Source organism: Marmota flaviventris, chromosome 17 (genome assembly GCF_047511675.1).
Source record: "Marmota flaviventris isolate mMarFla1 chromosome 17, mMarFla1.hap1, whole genome shotgun sequence".
NCBI classification, from domain to species: domain Eukaryota; kingdom Metazoa; phylum Chordata; class Mammalia; order Rodentia; family Sciuridae; genus Marmota; species Marmota flaviventris.
The window spans coordinates 54289281-54306418 of record NC_092514.1 but is presented as its reverse complement, the minus strand read 5'-3'; the positions used below and the strand labels follow the sequence as shown (position 1 = coordinate 54306418).

At 43.5% G+C, this 17138-nt stretch overlaps 1 protein-coding gene across 1 annotated transcript in view; it reads left to right on the top strand.

Moving 5' to 3' along the window:
* Window positions 1–17138, top strand: part of Sp2 (Sp2 transcription factor) — a 29881-nt gene that overhangs the window by 1433 nt on the left and 11310 nt on the right. Inside the window, exon 2 of the mRNA XM_027924677.2 lies at window positions 16730–16809. Within this exon, the coding sequence (XP_027780478.2) occupies window positions 16730–16809 (80 nt within the window). The remainder of the gene's footprint in view (window positions 1–16729; window positions 16810–17138) is intronic.

Genomic DNA, 17138 nt, shown 5'->3' with positions numbered 1-17138 from the left:
CCAGACCACAGCAGTAATTTAGTTTACTAACACAAAGAAATCCTTTGTTTGCAATAATGAATATAACTCAGTGTCTTACTTTATTTTAAATTCCTGTGTATGATGAAGAGGGCAAATCTGTCAGACAACCTATCTATTGGGCTGATGATATCAGTGTTCAGTGGCTTTAATACCAGTTGGAAATGGATTCTCATTGGCTAGGGCCATTGGTGAATTTTCTAATTCTAGTACCACTTGATTGTTCAGAGGCTTAAACTCTTTGGTTAAAAGCATCCACAATAAGGGAAAGAAAGCTGGTCCTAGATAATGATGAACCTCCTGAACTAGGCTCCTAAAGACACAGACTCCGACAAGGAGACCCACAAAGAGTACATTGATAATTGGATATTCCCTGGCTGCCCAGCAGAGAGAACTGGCTCCTGGATAAAAAGTTTGGCATCTTTGTGGACAGCACGTAGACTGGCCACTTTCCCTCTCAGAATTCACCCTCTGGAGGCCTGTCAAAGAGGAGGAAAGAAGCCATGAGCGTATTTTGGCAAATGTCTGGGTAAAGGCATTCCAGTAGGTAGGCTTGTTCATTTCGATATCTTGACTTTAAATTTCTTAATTTTTCTGTTGTCTTTTGGAGAAGTTGCAGGGTTCCTTGAGCCAGGCAACGAACAGTCCTTTGTTATAGGTATGGGGCAATTCCCAAGCTTACTTTAAGCAATTATTGCCCAACTAGTGCCCTTATGATGACATGTTAAACTTATTGTAGTCAGCCAGTAGACCTTCATATTTCGTTTGACAAGTAGACCTTGCCCACTCCCATTTCTATGATTGAAGTGTGGCATGTTCTGACAGTTATTTTTTCCCTTCTCTTTTCTCTGTATACACACAGATTGGAAGCCCTGTTTGCAAACATTGAAAAATTAAGGAATTATTTTGGATCAAGTGAGCAGTAGCCACACATTGAAGGAGGCAGAGAGACATTGCTTTAAATGTTGTGTGGAGGCCAGGCATGGTGGCATATGTGGATAATCCCAGCAAAGGAGGAGCGCAAAGTTCAAAGCCAGCCTCAGCAATTTAGCAAGGCCCTAAGGAACTTAGGGAGGCCCTGTGTCAAAATGAAAAATAAAAGTGCTGGGGTTGTAGCTTATTGGTAAAGCACCCCTGGATTCAATCCCCAGTACCAATAAGTCAATAAAGATTGTGTGGAGTATTAGGAAGTTTAGGGATGTAGTAGTATGAACAGTTCTAGTTTATATGGGATTACAGGGTCCAATTTTAAACCTTGTGGGTGGCAAATTTAGACTAAAATCTATTTGCAGAAGGTTATATGCTTCTTGAGATTTGGGGTAGTATGTCTGGAGTATCCCTTTGGGCAGTTCAACAAATCTATGAATTTCTCCCCAGTATGTTCTAAACCAGGAATGCTTACCTTATGGGTAATTTCCAGTATTTTTCCTCCCTTTCTTTTCATCCTTCCTTCCTTCCCTCCTTCCTTTATTTCTTTCTTAGGTATTGGGGATTGAATCCAGTGGTGTTCCACCACTTAGCTACATCTCCAGCTGTTTTTTTTTTTTGAGACAGGTTTCTCTTTGTTGCTGAGGCTGGCCTGGAACTTGTGATCCTTCCACCTCAGCTTCCCAAGTTGCTGAGATTACAGGCATGTGCATTGGTTCCAGACCAGTAATTTCTAGGCTGAGAAATGGACATCATTATGAAATGTACTTGTTTTACTTTACCCCCTTTGAATACTTAATCATGACCTGTGGTGGTGGTGGTGGTGGGGAGCTTTCTTTTTATTTCTCCTTCATAAATCCAGCACTTTAATTTTGTTTTTGAAATGTATTTAAAAGTCTGTCTCTTTGGATGCTCTTTCTCCTTTGCCAGTAGATCTTTTTGGCTAGAAGCTTTCTTTTAGGACTTTAGGGTAGAAGGGATCTCACTTTTCCATCAGTAATCTTTTGGAACCAGGTGGAAAGAAGAACAAAGAGGCAAAACCATGGGACATTTCTGACTCAAGGGCATTGTCAGACTAAATAGGAAAGGAATTGGAGATTGCCTAAGAGGAGATGCTCCCAGGTGTTGTGGGTAGATTTGTTCCAGTTGACAGACTCTGAAGTGGAAAACTGAGTTTTCTACTGCCTCCTGGGACCCCGCTAAAAGAGCCCTGGAGCAAGCTCAGAGTCAGCACTAGCAGCTTGGGGGAAGTCTGGCTTCCACTACCTGTCTTCTGGATTCCCTGAGGCTGCCAATGGCATGGAAATCACTGTGCTTTTCATTAGAATGGACTTCTGGCAGGTGTGCTTTTGGGAGATGAGCTCTGTTCCAGAGCAAGGGGGTATGAACAGGCAGAGCGCTTGGTTTGGGAATTGCTCAGTGTACCAGAGAGAGCTCCAAGCAGTGCTTGGGATGTCAAAGCTGTTTGTATCACAGGACAAGCATGCTTGGAGGCCCAGCCATTGGAATCCTTCATTGGGTAACTCTTTCCCTTAGCTACATTTCGTTTCAGAATTGCTTGCTGTATCTAGCCAGAAGCTTCCACATTGCGATGCAGAGGTTTAGCTTGGGTGACTGTTATTTGATGCTAAGTGCTCTGAGATGCTAATTTGCCCCTACTTGGTAAATTAGACTGTTAGGTGGTCTTTCATTGTAGCCACAGGGTGAAAGTTGCTCTGGAGGAGCCAACAGTTACTGGTTTGCACATTTCCAAATGTGATCTTTCTAGGGCCTTTTCTTTGGGCTTGTTACCTTTCCTGTGGGATTTGGTAGAATCACAAAGTGACCTCCAAGAGAGAGTGAATAAGGAATAAGAGACAGCAATCAGGGCCATGTGATTGAGTGAAATATTTCTTTCTTCAGTCAATGTCTAACTGGAAATCTTCTCAGATGAACCTATGAAAAAAAACAGACCAAGACATTTCCCAGCCTTCAAAAAAGAAAACGCTAAGCCCGCCCTCTCTTCTCAGGGGAAATGAAGTCACTACTCATTTCTGAAGCAGATTGTAGCCTGGGGTGAATGTAGGGAGTGACTCACAAATAATATATTTGCCAGAGTAGAGGAAGCAGTGTTTGTGCATAATGAGATTCTTCAAAGGGAAAAAAATGTATCTTGCTTTCTTTTTTCCTCCTGTTCTCTAAGACAGAATGCTAAGGCCCAGTATTCTTTGACAGAAAAGCCCTGCACTTTTTCTCGGGGCGGCTTTGGTCTGGGTGAGGAGTTTCCATCCGTTGCTGCCTGTGTTTCTTCAAGCAGGGTGGGAATGTAAATAAGTCTCCTTTGGGGAAGAGGAATTTAGGGTGGACCTTGGTGAGGTATTTATATTCAGATGCCCTCATTATCTTAACTACCCCTCCATTCCTTTATACTTGTTAGTTCAAAGAAACCCTGAAATGTACTACCTAGTATGTGTTCATTGTGTTCATGTGTTCATTGAAGCATTTGTTCAGGAACATGTGAAGAGACTGGTGGGCTTGAGAGTTGCATCTGGAGCTAGGGTGGTGTTACATGCCTAAAATACCTGCAGCTGGGGAGGCTAAACCAGGAGGATTGGAAGTTTGAGGCCAGCCTTATCAATTTAGCAAGACCCTATCTCAAAAGGGCATGAGGATTTGGCTCAGTAATTGAGCGCCCCTGGGTTCAATTCCCAACACCACAGAGTTCTATCTGGAACTGGATCAGCTGAGCAGACTTGGGAGTGGATCCTCACCTGCTTCCAGGATATGTCGATCTGCAGGGTTTCTGCTTTGGTTCTTAAAGCTCCCTTCCACATCCCTCCAGAATTTATTGAACAAATGTTTGGTAAGTACCGAAGGGTCAGGAACTAGGGGTACATCAGTGAATAAGAGAATCTTTAGGAAACTTCCAATTCTTACTGGGAGACAATAAATAAGTAACTGATAGAAACTTGTTTGAAAGTAAGAAGTGCTAGCCAGGCCGGGTGGTGTACACCTGTAATCCCAGCCACTCCTGAGGCTGAGACAGGAGGATCACAAGTACCTCAGCAATTTAGCAAGACCCTGTCTCAAAATAAATAAAAGGGACTGGGGATGTAGCTCAATGGTAAAGTGCCCCAGGGCTCAATCCCTAATACCAGAACCACTAATACCAGAAGAATGAGAGGAAAAAAAAAGTAAGAACACCAGGCCTGTAGGGAGGCTAAGGCAGGAGGATCCGGAGTTTGAAGCCAGCCTCAGCAGTTTAGCAAGGAGCTAAGCAACTCGATGAGATCCTGACTCTAAATAAAAAAATAAAATAGGGTTGGGGATGTGGCTCAGTGGTTGAGTGCCCCTGACTTTAATCCCCAGTACCCCACTCCAAACAAAAAGTAAGTGCTAAAGATAGAAGAGAGAGGGTAGGAAAAATGTGTGGGTGGGGGGGATTTACATATGGTAATCAGGGATGATCTCAATGACATCTGAGTGGTTCCCTGAAAGAGGGGAGGAGAATGAGCTATGCCCAATCTGGAGTGAGGGGAGAAAGTTGAGACCTCCAGCAACCATAAGAGCAAGTAAGAGGACCCTGACAAGGGACCACACCTGGTATGTTCTAAAGTAACAGAGAAGCCAGCAGCTGGAGCTGGAGGGAGGGAAAGTGACAGCAGGATAGGTCAGAGAGGGAGCCAGGTCACATAAGGACACAGTGGGAACTTTGGCTCTTTGGGAAATGGGACACTATTGGGGGGAATCTGAGCAAAAGAATAAAAAGATTTTTGTGTAAATTTGATGCATGTTGAGAACAGATTGACAAGGTCAAGGTCAGAAGGCCAGTAGGAGCCTTTCTCAGTTATCCAGGTGAAAGACAATGTGGATCTAGGTGATAAATATTCAAATATATTCTGAAGGTAGAGCTGAAAGTGTCTGCTGTCAAATGTGGAGAGTGGGAAAAATAATCAAAGATAACACCCAAGGTTTTAGGGCTTAGCAGCTAAAAGAATGGAGTTAGCATTCACCGTATATTATTGTTTTTGTTTTGCTTTTGGGGGGCACTGGGAGTTTAACTCAGAGTCAATTTACCACTCAGCTACATTCCCCAGCCCTTTTTATTTTTTATTTTGAGACAGGGTCTCAAGTTGTATCAGGCTTCACTAAATTGCCGAGGCTGGCCTCAAACTTGAGTTCCTTTTGTCTCAGCCTCCTGAGCCACTGGGATTACAGGTGTGCACCACCACTCATGGCTACAATGGCAAATTTTGAAGGAGGCTCAGAATTAGGGAGTTATCAGGAACATTGTTTAGGGCCAGGAATATTTGAGATACTTATTACTATATCCAAGTGAAGATGTCAGTAGACATTCCGATAACAAATCTGCAGATAGAATTTGGGAATCATCATACTCGTTTTTAAAGCTATAAGACTAGGTAAAATCACCCAGGAAACGGGTGTAGGCAGAAGAAAGATGGGTCCTGGAGCTGATCCCTGGGATAGCCCAACCACTTAATGAAAATCAGTGAAATTCGTCTTACTGTTACTGGGCTCTTAGAATTTTAGAGAAGAACTGGCAAAGATGATTTAGAAGTAGCCCAAGTGGTAGGAGGCCAACTTGGTATGGATGTCCTGGTAGCCAAGTGAAGAGTGGGTCATGGAGGAAGAGCAGCCAGCTGTCAGATCAACACAAAAGATGAAGTCTGAGGTCTAATAACAATTAGCCATTAGATTCAGCAGCATCGAGGTTCTGGTGGTTTGAGCAGTTTGGGCAGCATGAATAGGGAGGGTACAGCCTGGTTGGAATAAGTTCAAGAAAGAGTGGCAGGAGACTAATTAGAAACAAAACAGCAAGTATAGATGTTCCTCTACTTGTGATGGAGTTATGTAAATCCAACAGTAAGTTAAAATATTGTAAGTTGAAAATACATTTAATACACGTAACCTAAAGAGCGTCGTGGCTTTGCCTCACCTGCTTTAAACTGGCTTATAACGCTTACATTAGCCTGCAGTTGGACAAAATCTCATTTACTGCAAAGCCTACTTTATAATAAAGTGTTGAATGTCTCATGTGATTTATTGAATACTGTCCTGAAAGTGAGTCACTGGTTGTTTGGGTGCACTTCATAGCATTATCAGGTCAAAAGATCATTAGCCAGGGCTGGGGTTGTGCTCAGCAGTAGAGCGCTCGCCTAGGCACGTGTGAGGCCCTGGGTTTGAGCCTCAGGGCCACATAAAAAAATAAATAAATAAATAAAATAAAGAGATTGAGTCCAACTACAACTAAAAAATAAATATTTTTTTTTTTAAAAAATCATTAGCCAAACCATTGGAAGTCAGGAACTGCTCACTGTAGGTAACTAGCAAGGAATTTTGTTTGAAGAGGAGAGAATTAATGGCTATTAACTGATGAAGGAAATTTTAACTTCTTGTTGAAATAAATCATGGATGCACATAGGGCCACAGACTGAGTTGTGGGGTCAGAGTTCAGGATGGGGAAGACAGGAGGCATAATTAAGTATGTAGGCAGAGAAGAGATCTGTCCCCTACTCACCTTCCTCTTTTGGCCAGTGGCACTAGCCAGCCAGTGCCCAGAGTTGTTCTCATTTAATGAAAATCAGTGAAATTTGTCTGTTACTGGGCTCTTTTATAATTGCTACTGTGAGGTTGGAGATTTGCTTTTCAAAAATGTTCAGTGTAGTTTGGAGTCTCTCATGACCTGGGTTGCTGCTCTCTCCATCCAAGCTAATTCTCTTGTCAGCTTCCCTTGAGGCCCAGCTTTGTTCTCTAAAACCAGCCATGGTTTGCTTTTCCCTCACCAGCTCTGAATTCTTCCAGGCAACAGGGAAAGCATGGGCTTAGAAACTGCTTTGTTGGCTCCCAGCCCAGCCAAGCTGACCAAAATAGCCAACAGAAGGACTGTTTGCGCAAAGTGAAATTCCTCCAGGGGAAATACCAGAGCAGAAGGCCAAGGAAGCCAGTGTGGTCAGGGTGGTAGGAGCCCAGAAGGCAAAAAGGCTAAGCATTCCTAAGGCCTAGGTGTGGAGTTGGAGTGGGTTCTCTCCCAGAGGGAAGCTTCCTAAAGTCTACTGTTGTGGAATTTTTATGGGCCTCTTTTCTCTTATCCTGTGTCTCAAAGGACACTGTTTTTGCTGGGGTGTAGTTCAGAGCTAGAGCATTTGCCTAGCATGGGCTAGGATTCGGACCACACGCACACATGCACAAAGGCAGTTCTTGGTGAAATGGACAGTAGGCCAGCCCGTTATACTGTGTTCCCCCTGCCCTCCAGTTAGCTGTAGAAAGACCCCATAGGTCAGAGACATACTCTTGTGCCCTATGACTGTGGTGGGGTCAGTGCTATGAAGGGTGTCATGGGGAGTACACTCAGGCACATGGCAAGGTCACCTGTCTCAGACATGGGGAAGGTCAGGAAAGGCTTTTTTGGGGGGGGGATAATGGGGGACTACTAGAGATCAAACCCAGGGGTACTTTTTCACCCCAACCCATTTTATTTTTTATTTTGAGACAGGCCCTCACTAAATTTCCCAGGCTGACCTCAAATTTGCAATCCTCCTCCCTCAGCCTCCAGAGTTGCTGGGATTACAGGCTTTCTCAGAATGAGTTAGAGAGGAACTCTGAAGAAATTAAAATGGCCAGACAAATGGGAGAGAGCCAGCTTTATGTTCCAGATCAGAGAGTGTATGGTGTTTTTTAATTCTAGGAGTGAAAAATTCTCAAGTGTATGCTGGGAAAGATGGAAGGGCCAGAGATAAAGTGGGAGAGGGAGGAGGGGGAAGGGCCAAGAGGAGGCACTATGGACTTTCTAAGCTTATCATAAGAGCATCTGGAATTTATTGAGGGGCTTGATCAGGGGAGTGGCAGGGTGGGATTTGCATTTTATAGATTTTTCTGACCAGATTGTGGAGGCTGGGTAAAAGGGAGCGAGGCCAGGGGCTGGAAACCATTCTGGAGGCTGGGAATGTATTTCAGTCTGAGCTGAGGGTAGTTAATACCATGGCCATGGCCGTGGCCATGGGAACAAGAGTGGTGAGAAGACTAGAGACAAATGTCTAATTTGGAGGTAGAATCATCAGAACTTGATGATCTACTATGAAGAGGATACTCAGATTTTGTTGTGATTGAAAATACCAGAAGAGAGGCTGGTTTAGCCAGAAGTACTTTTTCACGTTTCAGTCATGGAATATGTCCCTGTGCTGGGTACTGAGGGACTTGGTGTCACCAGTTCAATGAAGACAACATGGCCACCTGGGGAGCTCATCCATACTCCCATACATTAGGGCACATGATTATTTATTTAACGGGTGGCTAGCAAACTAAAGGAGTAAACCTCATCTCAGGGGGTCCAGAAAGGCCTCTGAGGACCTGGCATGCTTGTTACCCAATGTCTGTTAACAAATCTTGCTGGGAAAAAAATAGCCTGAGACCTGAAAGATGAAGGCATTAGGCATTGCAAAGATAGAAGAGCTGTAAGCAAGGGAAGGCAGAAACAAAAATATAGGCTCTTCAGGGGTCTAGAAAGAGGCCTGTGGGGACTGAGGGTGGGAAGGCCAGGAAGGATGCCCCATGCTGGCAGTATCTGTGGCCAGCTGAAGTAGAAAAAGGACTGGCTGAACACACGGGGCTTGGGAGTTGCCAGCCTGCACGTGGAAGGTTCCGGAAGCCAAGTGAGTGGGCTTGGTTACTTGGGAAATGATATTGGGTGAGGAGAAGGACATATGTTGAGGTTTTTCAGTATTTAAAGGATGGTAAAGGAAGAGGTGCCCACAGAAGAAGAGGTGGGAGAAAATTCATGGGAATTTCAAGGAGGAGGGAATGAGAGTCTGTTGGATTTATTAGCAAGGACATCAGTGGTGACTTGGGCATGACCAGCAAGCAGAGTGCAGGGGCCAAAGTCCTGATGCCTCTGCTTGCATAGGATGTGAGTGAGTCGAGGAGGGAGGGAACAGCAAAGCACTGACAGCTGTCCCACCAAGTCTAGCCAAGGAGGAAGAAAGAAACGGCTGTGCTGGAAGGAACAGGAGATGGCAGTGGGTGATCCGAACAAGAGCCTGGAGATTTTGGATGTGTTTCTGTCAGTCTTGGGGTCTATTGGCTTCCTATATGAGGAAAAGAAATTCAGATGTGGCTCTTGAGACACCTGGTACCCTGCTGCCATGCTGTCAAGTCTTATATGATGTCCTTGGAAGTTTTCCTTGGAGCCTAAGAGATGTACTGTTGCTTGTGTAGTACATCACTGTAAAACTTGACCACCTTAGCCAGGTGTGGTGGCACATACCTGTAACCCCAGCAACTCAGGAGGCTGATGCAGGAGGACTGCAATTGCAGCAACTTAGCCAGGCCCTAAGCAATTTAGTGAGACCCTGTCTCAAAAAATAAAAAAGGGCTGGGAATGTAGATCAGTGGTAAAGTGCCCCTGCGTTCAGTCCTCAGCATCAAAAACAAAACTTTACCAGCCCAGAGACTACTGGGGAAGTTTTAGCCAACTGAATTAATGAAAAGTCTAAATGATAGAACTTTGAAAGACATGCAGCTTTTTCTTTCAAGAATATGCAGTAATTCCACTTATCAGTGTTGCTAAATGTAGGTTTCAATGATCAGACATTAACTGTGATAGTGCGTGCTTTTAATCTCAGCAACTTGGGAGGCTGAGGTGGAAGGGTCACAAGTTTGAGGCCAGTTTGGGCAATTTAGCAAGACACTGTCTCAAAAAATAAAAATGGAGATGTAACTCAGTGATAGAGTGCACCTCTGGGTTTAATTCCCAGTACCACTCACCCCCAAAGAGCAAATGGTACCATTAAAATGGCAGAAGTAGTATAAAACAATCACATAACTCTAAGAGTCCCTTTGCAGCCTTCATACACTACTTAGTCATGCTTTAAATAAGAAGGAAAAGTAAAGCACAATTTTTGTCCACATGACACATTTTAAATATAAGGTTCCAAATTAATGAGGTTCCAAAGTACCATTGACCAAAGTGCTGCAGGTATGTGTGCTGCCTCTCCATTACCACTTTTCATTTCCAAACACCGGCAGGAAATGCTGCTTTTCCCTTTCATGGTGAATCCCAGGACATAATTTTGCAATAACAGAGATTCTTCATTTGTTTAGTGGCCCAGGTCTGCAGCCCAGGGGCCATAAAGCTCTGAGTGACATCAGGAGACATACTTACAAACATTGTTTTGAGATGTAGAGGAGTGTTTCAAGAGCCAGCTGGGGAGAAAAATGAAACCAAACTGAAATGGTGCAACGTGGAGTGCCAGCAGTCTGTAGCTTGCTTCTGTTTTAACTGAAGATGCCCTCAGAGCACAGCCAGGTCCCTAACCAGTTTGAGTTCAGGGTAATAATGACTGTGGTAGAGAGAGGGAAATGATTAGGAAGCACTAGGCCAATTTTTACTTTATTTCATTTGCACTCTCCTATTCCAGTGTCTTGTCTTTTCATAACAGAGGATCTGAGGGAGAGTCATTTACCAATTTTAGCCAAGTGAACTTGAGCCCCAGGAAGTCTCCTGGGAGATCCCCTGCCTGCCTTCCCAGCCTGCTAGGAACTAACTCATCTTGCATTTTTATCAGCAACATGATCTAAAAGGTATAAAAATCTTTTGGGGGGGGCAGTGCTTGGTATTGAACCCAGGGCCTTGCACATGGTAGGCAAGCATTCTTCCACTGAGCTGTACCCCCATCCCCCAAAAATCATTTGGTCCAACTCTCCTCCCTATCTCAAGAGCCCATCTCCAACAGAAGTACACATCCTGCCTCTTGTTAAATGATTCCAGAGAAAGGAGAACATTATCCCCAAGGGCAACTGGTTCCATCTTTTGAAAGTTCTTATATTAAACTGAAATCTGCCTTCTTGAAATATCTACACCAAAGTCTTGGTTCTGCCCTTTGAACTCATATGGAATGAGTACTCTGGTAAATGACATTTAGGATCAGGCACCCTGCTACAACCACTGCTACTTTCCTCTGAACAACCCCTAGTTGTAAATTCTCCTTTTGAAATGTCCCTCAAAATGGAACTTGACCAGGCGCAGTGGCTCACACCTGTATTCCCAGTGGCTCAAGAGGCTGAGGCAGGAGGAGTCCAAGTTCAAAGCTAGACTCAATAAAAGGAAGGCGCTAAGCAACTCAGACCCTGTCTCTAAATAAAAATATACAATAGGGCTGGGGATGTGGCTCAGTGGTTGAGTGCTCATGAGTTCAATCCTCAATACCTGCCACTCCCCCCCCAAAAAAAAAAAAAAAAAAAAGAATGGAACATGACACTCTAGATGTCGTCCAAGTGTGCAGAATGCAGTAAGACTATTATTTTTCTTGCCCTATGGTTGAATTATTAGAAATGCAATCCAAAGCCAGGTGTAGTGGTGCATGCCTGTAATCTCAGCAGTTCCAGAGTTGGAGGCAGAAGGATTGCAATTTTGAGGCCAGCCTCAGCAATTTAGTAAGAACTTGACATAAAATAAAAATGAGTAGGGATGTAGGTAAAGTGCTCCCGGGATCAATCTCCAGTTACCCCTGCCCCCGCCCCCCAATAAAGAATGCAACCCAAGCCAAGCATGGTTGCAAACACCTGTACTCCCAGAAATTTGGGAGGCTGAGGCAGGAGGATGGTAAGTATGAGGACAGCCTAAGGACTGGGGGTATAGCTCAGTGGTAGAGTGCCCTTGGGTTCAATCCCTACTATTGGGGCAGGGGAAGGCAAAAGAAAGAAATGCAGTTGAAGACTGTAGTAATTGTCTTTTGTTTTATATTTGCAATCATCAAGCTTTGTCTTCCTGACCTATATATATGTGATTTGTTTTTTAACTTAACAGTAGGATTTACTACATATCACCATGTGTGTGTACATTTTATTTTTTGGTACCGGGGTTGAACCCATGGACATTTAACCACTGAGCCACATCCCTATCCCTATTTACTGATTTTATTTTTTGTGGTGCTGGAGATTGAACCCAGCTCCTTGTGCATGCAAGACAAGCACTCTACCAACTGAATTATTGCCCCAGGTTCCCTTTTTACTTTTTTTTTAAATATTTTTTTTAGTTGTATATGGACACAATACTTTTATTTTATTTATTTAATTTGTTTATATGGTGCTGGGGATCAAACCCAGTGCCTCACTCATGTTAAGCAAGTGCTCTACCACTGAGCCACAACCCCAGCTGCCCCCTTTTTACCTTTGAGCAAGAGTCTCACTAAGTTACTGGGCCTGGAACTTGCAGTCTATTGTCTCAGCCTCCCTAGTCAGTGGGATTATAGGCATGTACCACTCTGGCTTCAGAAGACTTTTTATTCTTGTGTTTTCATTATGCTGATTGTCTTTAAAAATGAGCATCTACCACTCATCACGGGGGACTGTTGCTTAGCCACATCCTACACACTTCAGGGCCTGTGTGTTTACAAGTGCTCCACTATAACTGCATGGCCTAGTTAGGACAGCTTCATTTTGCACGTTCAACTCGTGGTACATCTGTGCAAAGTGAAGAACAAGACTTTTTCATCCAGAAGCAGTGGGAAGACTATGTCACTTGGCACTGGCCAATGCAGGGTGGGTGAGCAGAGCTCAAGGGGCACAGAGGGTTGACTCTGTGCTATGCGTTGGCTGAAAGCGGTGATCAGGGTTCCATCAAACATCGTCCTCCCAGAATGATGGTGCTGATTTGAATTTTGCTGGCTTTTTTGTAGTTATTAACTTTATAGCAATTAAGCTGACTAACTGAGACACAGATTTATGTTCATATAAAATTAAGTCAAGTTTAACATTGTAATGAAAATAATCAAAGACAACACCCCAAAACATTTTTTTCCCTTAGAGCAGTCGTGTTCAAACTATTAGACTATGAACCACAATTATAAAAACAATTTATTTTGGGGCTGGGGGTTTAGTTCCGTGATAAGACATTTGCCTAGCATGTATAAGGCCTTGGTTTCATACCCAGAACCACATACACACACAAAAAAAAAAAAATCAAGACTTAATGCAAACATACTCATACATGAGTGACACATCCCTGACCTAAACCATGCTGTAAAAAAAAAAAAACATGAGTGACATATCCTTGTCCTAAACTCATGCAGTAACAACAACAACAAAACAGCTTTAGAGTAGTCTACCTGCCACCCAAGTTTGTGAACCAGTGCCAAGATCTAGAAAGCAAGTTAAACTTACAGGTGTCACAAAATTGAGAAGGGCTGTAAACACAATGAGTGTTGGTTTTAAGGTTCAAAGAGATCTTTAAAAACTGGTAGATGGGGGCTGGGGATGTGGCTCAAGCGGTAGCGCGCTCACCTGGCATGCGTGCGTCCCAGGTTCTATCCTCAGCACCACATACAAACAAAGATGTTGTGTCCACCGAAAAGTAAAAAATAAATAAATATTAAAAAAAAACAAAAAACTGGTAGATGTAATGCTTAAAAGCAGAAGGCTCTAAACCTAAATAAAAATTATGTGTGGTCCACTAATAGGGAATGGAATGGCTGAGCATTCTCTCTCAGGCTCACTGTATTGTCTGTAAAACATACAATGCCATCCTCATAGGATTTCTGTGATGCTCTGATAATTTACATGACAGCATTTGGCATAAGGCATGACATGTAGTGGATCAATATACCAGGCATGGTTGTGGAAGCCACCTGGGAGGCTGAGGAAGGAGTATACAAATTTAAGGCCAATCTCAGCAATTTATTTTTTAAAATTTATTTCTATTTATTTATTTATTTTAGTTTTTGATAGACCTTTATTTTATTTATTTATATGTGGTGTTAAGAATCGAACCCAGTGCTTCACACATGCCAGGCAAGTGTGCTTACTGCTGAGCCCCAGCCCCAGCCCCAGTCTCAGCAATTTAGCAAGGGCTTAGCAATTAAGTGAGACCCTGTCTCCAAATAAAATATAAAATGGGCTGAGGATGTGGTTCAGTGGTAAAGCACCTCTGAGTTCAATCCCCAGTACCAAAAAATAAAGAGAGTCCTTTGAGGAGAGGCCCATGGAGCCTGTTGGTTCCTGGGACCCACCCCAGTTTGAGATACCCCTAGCATGTATAAGGCCTTGGTTCCATACCCAGTCGACATGTAGCAGCCAACCTTCAGCACTTAGGTAGAAGCATGCTCATTTTAGCCCCCAGACTAGATTATCATCCTGCCTGAATTATTCCCCTGGTTGGTTTTTGTTTGTTTGTTTTTGTACTGGATATTGAACCCAAGGGCACTTTACTACTTGAGCTACATCCCCAGCATTTAAAAAAAATTTTTTTTTTTTTTTGTAGTTGTAGATGGACAGAATGCCTTTATTTTATTTGCTTATTTTTATGTGGTGCTGAGGATAAAACCCAGTGCCTCACACATGCTAGGCAAGCGCCCATCCCTAGCCCTTTTTAAAATTTTTTTGAGACAAGGTGTTGCTAAATTTCTGAGGCTGGCTTCAAATTTGGAATCCTCTTGCCTCAGCCTCTGGAGTAGCTGCGATTATAGGAGTGGGGCACTGTACCTAGTACATTTTTTCCCTGTTCTTTTTTAAGTTGCTTAGGGCCCTGCTAAGTTGCTGAGACTGGCTTTTGAACTCATGATCCTCCTGCCTCTACCTCCCGAGCTGCTGGGATTAGAGGCATGTCAGTTTTTCCCTTCTTGATCACAAGAGTATTATGAAGATTTCTGTTGATGCCTGTTGAATTCAGATGCAAGGTGTTTATGTTTTCCTGATGTGTCTGTCCAAAACCCTATGAAAAGAAACTGAGATGTGTTCAGCATGTCTTGTTTTTTTGCAACTCCATGCCTGTACCTGTGGTCATTCCTCCTTCCCTCAGTAACTGCAGTGCTATTCGATCATTCAATAATTCAACTCTAGAATTCAGTAATTCTAGAAATATGCCAAAGATCTGTCTGGGATGTTTCAGGATCTACATGTGCATTCTTGTGTACATTCTCACCAGGAGGGCTCCTGGTACAGTGAGCAGGACCTGCAGAACCACCCTGCCCTGCAGTGGCTTGGGACCTGGCGACCATTAAAGTCACTGGGGAGCCTCCTACCAGCCTATCACCCATCCTGGGCTTACCCTTCCTTTACCTTTCTCTAAGAATCCTTTCCCCATCGGGGAATGGTGGCATACACCTGTAATCCCAGTGGCTCAGGAGGCTGAGGAAGGAGGATCACTAGTTCAAAGCCATCCTCAGCAAAACCAAGGCATTAAGCAACTTAGTGAGACCCATCTCTAAATAAAATACAAAAAAGGGCTGGGGATGTAGCTCAGTGGTCGAGTGCCCCTGAGTTCAATCCCTGGTATCAAAGAAAAGGAAAAAAAAGAATCCTTTCCCCAAAGAGAGAAGCTGGAGAGGCCCGCCCAGAGGGAATGGCTCTGCTCTCTCCAGCCTTTGTCCTTTTCTTGCTAGGTGCCCACCAGGGGCTCAAGCTCTGAGCCTTTTTGTCTTTTCAACTCTCCCAAGTAATATTCCTCATCTGTTTTTCCTGGCATCAGCTTTCCAAAGTTCTAGGATAGAAGCCTGACTTCCTGCCCAGTGTTCTTTTCCTTAGTGATTTATGAACTCAAGATGAACTAGATTCTCTCCCCCAAACTCCTCATGTCTTACATTTTTTTCATCTTGTTTTCCTTTTAAATTAGACTAAATGCAGGGTAGAATCTCCTTTCATAATTTCCTCAACCTTCTTTATTTTCTTTTATTTTAAAAAAAGAACAATAGGGTATAGTTGTCCCTGAGTATTCACAGGGCATTTGGCTCCGGGACCTTCTGCAGATACGAAAATCCACAGATACTCAAGTCCCTTACATAAAATGGCAGAGTGTTTTCATGTAGCATACACACATCCTCCTGTATACTTTAAATCATCTCTTGATTACTTGTAATACCTAAAACCACATAATTGTTACACTGTATTATTTGGGGAATAATGACAAGAAAATGTCTACAATATTCAGTATAGATACAGTATTTTTTTCCTAACGTTTTGATCTGTGGTTGATTGAATCTGTGGATACAGAAGACCAGTTGTTTAATCACTGTGAGAAAATAGGGAAATATAGAACAAGGAGAAAAATTCTTTGTTAAGTAAAATTCTACCAAGCAATAACAACTTATAACATTTTATATATATGCATATATACACACACATTTAGACAAAAATAGAATTTACTCTATTTACATTCTTCTCTGTATATTGTTATTAGCTCTACCTGTTCTTGGAGCCAATACCTACTGTCCAGTGTAAAAATGTAAATTTATTTAAAGAAATTAACCATATGTGATATTCCTAGAACCCTCATGCCTTTGTGGTAAAGGCCGAGAATACAGCACCCATGAATTTGGAATGAAATAGGTGTGTCCTTCTTGTCAGGAACCCTGATCCAGCCTTGTACCCCATCCATCCACCCGTGGGGCTGGTTTGGCGTCTGCCTATAGCAGGAGTGAGAAGGAAGCTTGAGTTAGGGCCAGAAGATTGATTGGCTGGGGCTCCTCTGCCCACTATAAAGGGTTCCTGTGTAGCTTGGCAGAGCCAGTTGGGGATGGGGTGTGCCCAGACTAGTTACTGTCTAGAGTCTTCATGTTAAGGGGCCAGTGCACTGGAGGCAGGCCTGGCTCCTCACAGGCTTGCATAGCTGAGCCTGAGCAGAGATCATCTGCTAAAAGGTGTGGGGCTGTCATCCTGTGGCAGGGACATGTGGAGAGAGGCTGTTAACTCCTCTTGGAGAAGCAAGAATGAATAGAGGCAAAAAGAAAATCTGAGGCAGGGGGCTTGGGTCCTTTTCCTAAGATGTCTTGTGTCTTACTTTGTCTCTTTCTTCCAGCACATCCACAGATGAGTATGGCTGCCACTGCTGCCGTCAGTCCCAGTGACTACCTGCAGCCTGCTGCCGCCACCACCCAGGCGAGTGGGCTCTGAGGGCGGGGTTCTCAGCTGCTTGTATGGGCTCAAAACCCTTTTCATTGTCACTTTCAACACTAAGACATGAGACCCAGGAAGGTTCACTTATCTACACTTTCTAAACTAAAAGTCATGCCACTTACCTAAGGTGCCACAGTTGGATCAGCGGGAAAGGCCAGGATTAAACTCAAGTATTCTTTCCCTAGATACCATTGCCATAGATGGAAACAGAAGCCCTTTTATTGAAGTTTTAAGAGAGCAGCCTTCCCTAGTCCATGGCATTGCATGTAGGAAGCACTAGAAAATACCAGTGTGTTTGTCCCTTTGCTGCC